The following is a 12,370-nucleotide window of genomic DNA, read 5'->3' on the forward strand; positions in this document are numbered from 1 at the left end:
GGGGGCGCGGCGCGCGGCGCAAGTGGGTGGAGTGCGTGTGCCTCCCGGGCTGGCACGGGCCGAGCTGCGGTGTGCCCACCGTGGTGCAGTACTCCAACCTGCCCACCAAGGAGCGCCTGGTGCCCCGCGAGGTGCCGCGGAGGGTCATCAACGCCATCAACATCAACCATGAGTTTGACCTGCTGGACGTGCGCTTCCACGAGCTGGGCGACGTGGTGGACGCCTTCGTGGTGTGCGAGTCCAACTTCACGGCCTACGGGGAGCCGCGGCCGCTCAAGTTCCGCGAGATGCTGACCAACGGCACCTTCGAGTACATCCGGCACAAGGTGCTCTACGTCTTCCTGGACCACTTCCCGCTGGGCGGGCGGCAGGACGGCTGGATCGCCGACGACTACCTGCGCACCTTCCTGACGCAGGATGGCGTGTCGCGGCTGCGCAACCTGCGGCCCGATGACGTCTTCATCATCGACGACGCCGACGAGATCCCCGCTCGCGACGGCGTGCTCTTCCTCAAGCTCTACGACGGCTGGACGGAGCCCTTCGCCTTCCACATGCGCAAGTCACTGTACGGCTTCTTCTGGAAGCAGCCGGGCACCCTAGAGGTGGTGTCGGGCTGCACGGTGGACATGCTGCAGACGGTGTACGGGCTGGACGGCATCCGTCTGCGCCGCCGCCAGTACTACACCATGCCCAACTTCCGCCAGTACGAGAACCGCACGGGCCACATCCTGGTGCAGTGGTCGCTGGGCAGCCCCCTGCACTTCGCCGGCTGGCACTGTTCCTGGTGCTTCACGCCCGAGGGCATCTACTTCAAGCTGGTGTCCGCCCAGAACGGCGACTTCCCCCGCTGGGGTGACTACGAGGACAAGCGGGACCTCAATTACATCCGGAGCTTGATCCGCACAGGGGGCTGGTTCGACGGCACGCAGCAGGAGTACCCGCCGGCCGACCCCAGCGAACACATGTATGCCCCTAAGTACCTGCTCAAGAACTACCACCAGTTCCGCTACCTGCTGGACAACCCCTATCAGGAGCCCAAGAGCACAGCAGACGGTGGGCGGCGGAGCAAGCGTCCGGAGGGAAGGCCGCCCCCCAGGAGCAAATTGGACGTGGTTGAAGGCTAAGGCTGCACCATCTTATAGGGCCGGTGGCCAGGGTAGGGGGGTGGGCGGCTGCCCCCCTGTTACCTTCCTGTCTCCTTCCGCCGTCTGGGTGGCTCTTAAGAGAACCAGGAGTGGATAGGTGGGGGAGTCTTTCCTACTCAAGCCCCTGTGAATCCAGGGTCAGGCCTGTGAGCTCAGAAAACCTTCCTCGTCAGGAGAGGAGAGCAGGCCCTTTCACCCCTCCAAGAGTGCTGCAGCCAGGAGGTGCCAACGAAGAGTGCACGGTGGTTACTGGGGAGCAGGGGAGGGTGGGGAAGGGAGCTTGCAGGAACTCCCTAGGGCAGCCAAGTGGGAGCTACGGTCCCCTCTGGGGAGAAGCCCACCATTCAGCCTCCTGGGGCTTTGGACCTGCAGTGGGAAAGGGGGATGCCAGGAGATCCCAGGGCTCTGTAAATAGATGCATTTGGGCCCAGGAGGAAGAAGGGACACCAAGATCGGAGGGGATGAAAAGTGGCAGCTGGAAGGAAGCCCCGATGGATGCTTTGTAGTGTCCTCAGGAGTGCTGGGCCAGAGGGAGCAGGGACCTCCACCCCGCTGCCCCACAGGACACACTGCACGGATGGCCCTGTGCCCCCAGCCTCTCCGGACCTGACACAGGTGTGGGGCCTGGGAAGTCTTCCTTTTGGTTCCAAACCTGGCCTTGACATTCCTTCTTACTTTTGATATCACTGTCTTGTGGGCTGCCCACCCAGTCCTTGCAAGACCAGGAGTCCAGTTCTCAGGGTGGGATGGGACTGTCAGCCAGCCTAGTAAGTCAGCCCTGGGGGAGGAACCTCCTCGTCCCCCATCACCCCTTCCCACTGGAACCCACAGCCCCAGCTCTCCACCATCTCAGGTGGAGTCACCCATGTGCCCCTCCTTGGGGCTGGCTAGGGGCCAGGAAGGGGCCATGAGGTTGCCCTGGGCCCAAGAGGGACATTAAGGCCAGTTGTATGTCATCTCATTCCTTAGTTGCCTCGTGGGGGAGGGGGATGTATTGTTAGAGTAGATTCTAAGCTGCTGTAATTAAGAGACCCCCAAATACAGTGGTTTAAGCAGACAGAAGCTTGTTTCTAACTTAACTCTCCAGAGGGAAGTTGTCTGGATCTGGTAGGGCAGCTCTGCTTTCCTTCATCACACTTTCCAATTCTGGGTAGAGTGGTTGCTCGAGCTCCCACCGTCACATGTGCATCCGTGTCTGAGGGAACCAGAAAAAGGCATGGAAGCGCACACCCTTCCTGTTAAGAGCATGAGCCAGAGATGGCACAGTCACCTCCGATGGCATCTCACTGGCCAGGACTTAGTCACATGGCCACAAGTAGCTGCAAGGGAAGCGGGAAAAGTAGTTTTCAGCTGGGCTGCCCTGTTCATTTATTAAAGGAAGGAGGAGGAGAGGATGGATATGGGTACAGGAGCATCTCTGGCACAAGGGGAGGAGGGGAGAGGGTAGAAATGACTGTTGTAGTTGTAGATCCTGCTCGCATGTTCAGAGCTCCTGAAACCTGCCCCTGCCCCCCTCACTGCCAGCCCAGGGCCAGGGTGCAGTGAGAGCCTGCCACTGTGGGCTGGGAGAGACGCCCCCTCCCCGAGGCCCCCTCAGATGTTTACCCAGTGATGCCGGGTCGCAGAGCCTGCCTGTGGAACTGTACGTGTTTGTGCGTGTGTGTGCGTGTGTGTGTGTGTGTGTGTGTGTATTTATGGGCATGGGTGCATGCTTGCTGTATACTTGTACGTGACTGTGTTGGTGCGTCCCTGTACATATATGCTTGTGTGTGGATGTGGAAGCAGGGCCCAGGCCACCCTTCCCGAGACCTGGAGCCTGGGGCCACACCTCCCGCAACTTCCCAAAATGACTGAGGCAGAAAGCAAGCTGGGGAGCCCGGAAAGCCAGGCTAAAGGGGATGTTGGGTCCGTCTGTCTGTCTGTCTGTCTGTCTTTCAGTCCAAGGAATGAGAATCCTCCCGACCAGAGTGCTGTAGGGCTGAGAGCCCACCACGACCCCCCGGCCCCTTCCCTCCATCCCGGCCCCTCCAGCCTCCAGCCGGGATTTTCTTGGGGTGTCTTATTGGGGGTTTCCTGATGGGTCGGGAGAGGAGGGCGTCTCCTTTGCCATAGCTCTGCCTGGGGAGGCGCCCGGCGTGGGTGTGGCTCGGGGAGCTGGCCGCAGAGCAGCCTCGGGCAGGCGGGTGTGAAGCAGGTATGGGGGGTCTCTGTTGCCCCCCCACTGTCCCTCCCATTGAGGGGGTGTCCCGAGGGAACCCTTCCCTTGGAGGTAGAGCAGCCCCCTTCTCTCTGGCCCCTCTTGCATCTAAGGGGCTCAAGAGCTCAGGGTGTCCCTGTGGCTCTGGATCACCCAGGCCAGGGTGACCTGGCCTCACCTCCAGCCACCTCTGCTCCCCGCCGGGCGGGCAGTCCCTGGGGGCTTCTGACGCGTGCCTGAGCCCCAGCCCAGGGCCCCCCTCCTTGACAGCTTCCTCGCCCTACGCCCCTGGCACACTCTACTGCTGAAGGGATGCCCCTGTCCAGGCTGTCAGGGGTCCCTGGCCTCCAGTTCACCAGCTCAGGGGCAGGGGAAGGCAGAGGGGAGGAGCTCAGACCTGCCAGGCCCCACCTTCCCTCTCAGACCCAGGAGGGCCGGGCGCATTCACGGCCACCGCCAAGTGGAGGCCTGGCCACGGAGCGGAGCGCACGGCTTCCAGCGGGCTGTGGGGGCCAAGGCGTGGGGTTGAAGAGTTTCACTTATAGGCACGTCAGACACTGGGAATTTCGGAGGCAGGGGAGCCCTGGGCCACTCCCCCAGTATGAAGGAAAACCAAACTGTGAATGTGAGCGCCAGTGCACTGCTGGCCCTGGCGCCATAGCCAGCTTGCTTTCTCTGGGAACCACCCGCCCTATGGCCTCCAGACTCAAGGAGGCCCAGCACACCTTGGATCATGTTGGTTCCCATGGGCAGGCGTGGAAGAGCTTTGGGGACAAAGGTGACAGGGTGGGGAGACAGGACTTGCCCAAGCAGCGGGCAGGGTCCTGGGAAATGTGTAATTTAAGGACACCAATAATAATAATAGTATTATTTTTTTTGTAAGGGAAAATCAATATGTACATTCTGAAATCATTTTCTCTGTAAATGGTTGGATTTCATTTCACCCTTAAAGGGATGCTTAAAGGAGAAGATAATATTAATAATAAAAACAGCTACAAAGTCTGCAGTGTGTGCTTGAGTGGCCAGTTTGGGGGTGCTCTGGGGCAGGGAGGGGTGTGAGTGGGTAGCTCTGGTCTTGCTGGGTCGGTGGGGTGTGAGCCTTCCTGGGGACTGGACAGCGGTGAGGGAGGGGCCGTTCTGAGCATCTTCATTTAGACATGCAGTTACCCCCTCCCTTTGCCCCGACCAAGGGAGCATCTGTCCCTCCCACCGGTGGAAACGGGCCTGGAAAGGAAGGCGCTAACAGTCCTTCACAGAAGGACCTGGCCTGGCTATGCCCACCCTCCTGAGGTGGGTGGGGACCCCTTTGGGGATCTAGATGAAGACTTTTGTGCCTCTAGTGAGAGTGGGGCGATTCTCCCGCAATTGTGCTCTCAGCGGTCTTCCTCCCTACGCCTGTCAGGGGTCCTAAGGCCACACAGCCACTTGGTGGCAGACCAGGGCCAGATCTGAATTCCCAGGACTAGGCCTGTCACCAGCCCTCCGGGGCAGGTAAGGGCGGCAGCCTCCAGGATGGGTCATCTCCCCTATGGAGCTAATCTGGACTTGTGCTGTGATGTGTCTGGGCTGTGGAATGTGGGGACTTCCCTGACAGCTTCCTCTAGGCCTTCTGGATCCTGGCATTGTCCTGGGGAGGGGAGCCTCTGGGTATATTCTAAGGACAGTGTCAGAGATGGTGGGAGCGGACACACTTTGAACTCTGCCTTGGTACCTCATGGGGTGGCTGTGAAGCAACTGTCTGTGGGGAGACTGAGGCTGGGGATAGGAAGAGGAGTGACAGAGGGTTGGTGGCTGGAGCAAGGGCTAATGCCTCCTGAGCCCCTGCAAATTGCCAGGCGCTGTACACACGTAACTCTGATGCCTGGACTCCCGGCCACACCCCCAAAGCCCAGGAAGGCGCCCACAGGTGCAGGATTGAGCGAGAGTGGAAGAGATGTAGATGTCGCATCTATCTGGAAGAGAGCGGTGGTGACCCACTTGCCCCTTAAGATAAGCTTACAGCCCTTAAATCACATCTGAGGGAATTCCCTGGCAGTCCAGTGTTTAGGACTTGGCGTTCGCACTGCCGGGGCGGCGAGGCCGGAAAAAAAAAAAGTCTGAGAGTGAATCACGGCCATCATAAACATTTACAGACATTATTTATTAAATGCCTATTTTGTGCCAAACTCTGGGCTAAGAGTGTTCCCTCCCCATCATTCCCATTTTACAGATGTGGAAAATGAGGCTTGGACATATTAAACAGGCAGTGAATGGCAGAGTCAGAGTTTGCCTAAACCCAGAAGCTGAGCTCTTAACTGCCAAAGTGCACTCCCTCTATCAGCATCCACTCGGGGAGGAGGAAGGGGAGAAGAGGTGAGGACAGGATGGCGGTGATGCCCGCATCAACGTTCAGACATCATCCAGGCTCCTAACTGAGCCAGGCACAGTGCTGGGTCACCGGACACTGAGAGCGAGGACAGTCCCTGTTCGCAGAAGGACCACAGTCAGTGGGGGAACACAGACAGGTAAGCACGACCTCAGGACGGTGAGGTGAGGCTAGCGCAGAGTCCTCAGAGCCCAGGAACCGGCATGGTGCTCTGTCCGTGAGCATCAGGTACAGCACTCCCCCTCTGCTGGCCATCCAGGAGGGTGTGGGGTGCTGACAAGGCTCCATGACCTTGGGAGGGACGCGTATTCCCTTCCAGACTCAGTCTTCTCTCTGTAAAAATGGCCCATAGAAAGCTTTACTGCGCATAGAGGGTAAAATGAAATAAAGGGAAATGCATGGCAACCTGTTAAGCGCCATCAGGATGGAAGAGACAAGAGCAAAAGTGACGACTACCGTCAACACCAGTCATTAACCACCGCCCTGCCCGGTTCGCTTTGCAAGTTGGAGCTTCAGCTGTGTGCACATAAAACCCCCAAATCCCGAAGGCCCATCATCCTGGAGCCCATTGGAAGTCCCCACCCATGTGCCCCAAATCATGAAACATCCACAAATCTCTGGTTAAAGCTCAAAGGAGTGAAAGGCCTTGCCCAGGGCCAGTCTTCTGGCCAGCATCCTTGGCCCCTCACCTGCTGTTCTAGTGAATTTCCAGAGACTCCGTTATCGCAGGAAACTAACTCTTTCAAATTCATATAGTCTTTTAATAGTTTTTTTTCTTACTCTATTGCTTATTTATTGCTGTAACACAAACCACCCTGAAATTTAGTAGATAAAACAACAATCTATCTGCTCACAGTTCTACCATTCAGGCTGGGTTCAGCCGAACAGTTCTTCTGCTCAGCAGCGGGCGGGCAGCTGCTACAGGGACGCACCCACCTGCTCAGACCTGACCCACACTGTTGGTGACAAAGGAAGGGATAACGCACAAAAGAATGAGCCTGTCAGCCAGTCAGCCATCACACAGACAGGACTCCCCCAACCTCACAGACCCACTGAAAAGACGCTCTGAGAAGGACCCCACATCACCCACGAGGTCTACTGCCAAAAAAGCCATTGCCTGACGGTCCCAAGGAGCATCACACAAACCCACGTTAAGGAACAATCTACACAAAATATGGCCCTTCATATATACACCCCCCTTATTGCCTGCAGCCCTGTGCTGCCGTATTTGCGAGAAAAGCCCAACCCTGTATCAGTATCACAGACCATCTTTATATATATATATAATGTGGCACACGGGCTCAGTAGTTGTGGCTTGTGGGCTCTAGAGCGCAGGATCAGCAGTTCACAGACCATCTTTGAAGCACCTATCCTAGACTACTGAAAGCTTCCAGAGACAAAACGTCAACAGTGACACAGATCATTACCAGTGTGGCCTCGACATGTGGCCTGGTTGTCCCCATTATCCCAACTGGTCAAGGCCAGAGAATCTCCCAGTCAAGTCCAACCTAAAGATCAATCCATTCTCAGCTGAACTGCTTTAGCCACTAAGCTGTGGGGTGATTTGTTACACAGCTAGTTGTGGCTCTACGTAACTGATACAGTTTGCTTTCAGTTAATGACAGAAAAGCCAAACCAAACTAGAAAAGCAGGGAAGGAATTTATTGGCTTGCTGGGGGTAAAGTTCAGTAATGTCAAAGGCTTTGGATCCAGCTTGAGGCAGAGCTCAGTGTCACATTGTCATCCAGCTCTCTCTGTGGCTCAGCTCAGTTCCACATCCCAACCTGTGTTGTCCTTATTCTCAGATGGGTTTACCCCTCATGCCTGCAAGATGGCTGTAGCGGCTCCAGGTCTCACAACATCTCATCTTGGGTACTCAGCACAGAAGAAGTAGAGCTCCTCCCCCTAAAAGTCCTATGCCTGGATCTCACTGACTTGGATGTGGTCATGTGATCATGCCTTGAGCACTGAGACTGGAGGGGGGTTGGAATATACTGATTGCCTTATTGAAAAGGAGGGGGGATGGTCCCCCCAAAGTGGGGGCAAAGATGCCACCATTGGTACAACCTCAACTGCCTCCATCAGGCCTTTTACCAGCCCTTGGTAAACTCCCTCTCCTGGATCATCTGGGAAATGAGGCTCTTCATAGGACAGACTTCCAGAGTGGTTGTGAAGATGCTCAGAGCTTGGGACAAAGCCTGGAGCACTGTGAGAGTGTCAAAAGTGTGAGTTATCGTCATCATGACTGTTCTCCCGCTCCACTTCCTCACGTGGTGCATCTGACACACGGATCACACAGCCTGTCTCAACACGCCTTCCCTTAGCCTCTGTGACTACTTCTTCCTCCTCCCTGACATTCCTCCTTGGTTGCCTTTCTGGGCTCCTTTAACGCCATGCACCCCTTCAATAAGGGGGCTCCCCATGGCTTAGTCCTGGGCTCACTGCTCTGCTTACAGTATATGACTCTAGTCAAGGTGGCGTCAGCTCACTCTCTCCAGGGAGTCCTGTCTCCTGAGCATCTGGTCCATGGAACCCACTGTTAGATGAGTCCCCAAGGTGTCAAGGTCACCTCAAACACCAAGGAGCCACATGGAACTCAGCTTCCCCACAGGCTCTTCCTCCTGTTCTGTATTTTCCATCCCATTGATGACCCTTCATCCTCCCAATCACAACAGCTGGAAATCTGAGAGTCATTCTTGAATTCTCCCTAATAGTAGCTACCATTTATTGAGCACCTGCTGTATACCGGGGACTGTGTTATGATCTAACCATCCAGGGTCCAAATCCCAGATTCCCACTTGCTAATCACATGACCCTAGAAGTGTTCATCTCAGCATTTGTAAAGTAGAGATGACTGGGCTTCCCTGGTGGCACAGTGGTTAAGAGTCCGCCTGCCAATGCAGGGGACAAGGGTTCGAGCCCTGGTCTGGGAAGATCCCACATGCCGTGGAGCAACTAAGCCCGTGCGCCACAACTACTGAGCCTGCGCTCTAGAGCCCGCGAGCCACAGCTACTGACCTGCGTGCTTAGAGACCGTGCTCCACAACAAGAGAAGCCACCACAATGAGAAGCCCATGCACCACAATGAAGAGTAGTCCCCACTCGCCGCAACTAGAGAAAGCCGTGCACAGCAAAAGACCCAACACAGCCAAAAGTAAATAAATTTATTTTTTAAAAAAAGTAGAGATGACAACTCAAAGCGTTAGTTGTCATGGGTATTAAATGATGCCTGTGAAGCAGTTGACACAGAGCTGGGCACCCAGTAGGCACTCAGGCAGTGCTACCTGCCGCGGACATCTGCACTTGCTCTTTCCTGTATCTCTTCCTCCCAGAATTTTGTTTTGAATTTTATTTAATTTATATTTTTATACAGCAGGTTCTTGTTAGTCATCAATTTTATACACATCAGTGTATACATGTCAATCCCAATCGCCCAATTCATCACACCACCATCCCCAACCCCCCGCGGCTTTCCCCCTTTGGTGTCCATACGTTTGTTCTCTACATCTGTGTCTCAACTTCTGCCCTGCAAACTGGTTCACCTGTACCATTTTTCTAGGTTCCACATACATGCGTAATATACGATATTTGTTTTTCGCTTTCTGACTTACTTCACTCTGTATGACAGTCTCTAGATCCATCCACGTCTCAACAAATGACCCAATTTCGTTCTTTTTATGGCTGCGTAATATTCCACTGTTTATATGTACCACATCTCCTTTATCCATTCGTCTGTCATTGGGCATTTAGGTTGATTCCATGACCTGGCTATTGTAAATAGTGCTGCAATGAACATTGGAGTGCATGTGTCTTTTTGAATTATGGTTTTCTCTGGGTATATACCCAGTAGTGGGATTGCTAGATGATATGGTAATTTTATTTTTAGTTTTTTAAGGAACCTCCATACTGTTCTCCATAGTGGCTCTATCAAATTACATTCCCACCAACAGTGCAGGAGGGTTCCCTTTTCTCCACACCCTCTCCAGCATTTGTTATTTGTAGATTTTCTGATGACGCCCATTCTAACTGGTGTGAGGTGATACCTCATTGTGGTTTTGATTTGCATTTCTCTAATAATTAGTGATGTTGAGCAGCTTTTCATGTGCTTCCTGGCCATCTGTATGTCTTCTTTGGAGAAATGTCTATTTAGGTCATCTGCTCATTTTTGGATTGGGTTGTTCGTTTTTTTTAATATTGAGCTGCATGAGCTGTTTATATATTTTGGAGATTAATCCTGTGTCTGTTGATTCATTTGCATATATTTTCTCCCATTCTGAGGGTTCTCTTTTCGTCTTGTTTATGGTCTTCTTTGCTGTGCAAAAGCTTTGAACTTTCATTAGGTTCCATTTGTTTATTTTTGTTTTTATTTCCATTACTCTAGGAGGTGGATCAAAAAAGATCTTGCTGAGATTTATGTCAAAGAGTGTTCTTCCTATGTTTTCCTCTAAGAGTTTTATAGTGTCCGGTCTTACATTTAGGTCTCTAATTCATTTTGAGTTTATTTTTGTGTATGGTGTTAGGGAGTGTTCTAATTTCATTCTTTTACATGTAGCTGTCTAGTTTTCCCAGCACCACTTATTGAAGACACTGTCTTTTCTCCATTGTATATGCTTGCCTCCTTTGTCATAGATTAGTTGACCATACGTGTGTGGGGTTATCTCTGGGCTTTCTATCTTGTTCCATTGACCTATGTTTCTGTTTCTGTGCCAGTACCATATTGTCTTGATTAGTGAAGCTTTTTAGTATAGTCTGAAGTCAGTGAGTCTGATTCCTCCAGCTCTGTTTTTTTCCCACAAGACTGCTTTGGCTATTCAGGGTCTTTTGTGTCTCCATACAAATTTTAAGATTTTTTGTTCTAGTTCCGTAAAAAATGCCATTGGCAATTTGATAGGGATTGCACTGAATCTGTAGATTGCTTTGGGTGATATAGTCATTTTCACAATATTGATTCTTCCAATCCAAGAACATGGTATATCTCTCCATCTGTTGGTATCATCTTTAATTTCTTTCACGAGTGTCTCGTAGTTTTCTGCATACAGCTCTTTTGTCTCCCTAGGTAGGTTTATTCCTAGGTATTTTATTCTTTTCATTGCAATGGTAAATGGGAGTGTTTCCTTAATTTCTCTTTCAGATTTTTCATCATTAGTATATATAGGAATGCAAAAGATTTCTGTGCATTAATTTTGCAAACTGCAACTTTACCAAATTCATTGACTAGCTCTAGTAGTTTTCTGGTGGCATCTTTAGGATTCTCTCGGTATAGTGTCATATCATCAGCAAACAGTGACAGTTTTACTTCTCCTTTTCCAATTTGTATTTCTTTTATTTCTTTTTCTTCTCTGATTGCCGTGGCTAGGACTTCCAAAACTATGTTGAATAATAGTGGTGACCATGGACATCCTTGTCTCCTTCCTGATCTTAGAGGAAATGCTTTCAGTTTTTCACCATTGAGAATGATGTTTGCTGTGGGTTTGTCGTATATGGCCTTTATTACGTTGAGGTAGGTTCCCTGTATGCCCACTTTCTGGAGAGTTTTTTACATAAGTGGGTGTTGAATTTTGTCAAAAGCTTTTTCTGCATCGATTGAGATGATCGTATGGTTTTTATTCTTCAATTTGTTAATATGGTGTATCACATTGATTTGTGTATATTGAAGAATCCTTGCATCCTTGGAATAAATCCCACTTGATCATGGTGTATGATCCTTTAAATGTGTTGTTGGATTCTGTTTGCTAGTATTTTGTTGAGGATTTTTGCATCTATATTCATCAGTGATACTGGTCTGTAATTTTCTTTTTTTGTAGTATCTTTGTCTGGTTTTGGTATCAGGGTGATGGTGGCCTCTTAGAATGAGTTTGAGAGTGTTCCTTCTTCTGCAGTTTTTTGGAAGAGTTTGAGAAGGATGGGTGTTAGCTCTTCTCTAAATGTTTGATAGAATTCACCTGTGAAGCCATCTGGTCCTGGACTTTTGTTCCTTGAAAGATTTTTAATCACAGTTTCAATTTCATTACTTGTGATTGGTCTGTTCATATTTTCTATTTCTTCCTGGTTCAGTCTTGGAAGGTTATACCTTTCTAAGAATTTGTCCATTTCTTCTAGATGGTCCATTTTGTTGGCATAGAGTTGCTTGTAGTACTCTCTTAGGATGCTTTGATTTTCTGTGGTGTCTGTTGTAACTTCTCCTTTTTCATTTCTAGTTGGTATCATCTTTGATTTCTTTCATCAGTGTCTTTCAGTTTTCTGCATACAGGTCTTTTGTCTCCCTAGGTAGGTTTATTCCTAGGTATTTTATTCTTTTTGTTGCAGTGGTAAATGGGAGTGTTTCCTTAATTTCTCTTTCAGATTTTTCATCATTAGTGTATAGGAATGCAAGAGATTTCTGTGCATTAATTTTGTATCCTGCAACTTTACCAAATTCATTGATTAGTTCTAGTAGTTTTCTGGTGGCATCTTTAGGATTCTCTATGTGTAGTATCATGTCATCTGCAAACAGTGACAGTTTTACTTCTTCTTTTCCAATTTGTATTCCTTTTATTTATTTTTCTTCTCTGATTGCTGTGGCTAGGACTTCCAAAACCGTGTTGAATAATAGTGGTGAGAGTGAAGATAGTGGTGAAGACAGAATCTTCACTATCATTATTCTGAATTCTTTTTCTGGAAGGT

The 12,370-nt window shown here is 50.8% G+C and overlaps 1 protein-coding gene across 1 annotated transcript in view; it reads left to right on the forward strand.

Annotated features, from left to right (window-relative positions):
- Positions 1-1,385, forward strand: part of MGAT3 (beta-1,4-mannosyl-glycoprotein 4-beta-N-acetylglucosaminyltransferase) — a 1,870-nt gene extending 485 nt beyond the window's left edge. The window contains 1 exon segment of the mRNA XM_024761608.1: positions 1-1,385. This exon segment is cut by the window's left edge and continues 28 nt beyond it. Coding sequence (XP_024617376.1) covers positions 1-1,124 — 1,124 coding nt within the window. The 3' untranslated portion in view covers positions 1,125-1,385.
- The last annotated feature ends 10,985 nt before the right edge of the window (positions 1,386-12,370 follow it).

Source organism: Neophocaena asiaeorientalis, unplaced genomic scaffold (genome assembly GCF_003031525.2).
Source record: "Neophocaena asiaeorientalis asiaeorientalis breed wild unplaced genomic scaffold, Neophocaena_asiaeorientalis_V1.1 scaffold473, whole genome shotgun sequence".
NCBI classification, from domain to species: Eukaryota; Metazoa; Chordata; class Mammalia; order Artiodactyla; family Phocoenidae; genus Neophocaena; species Neophocaena asiaeorientalis.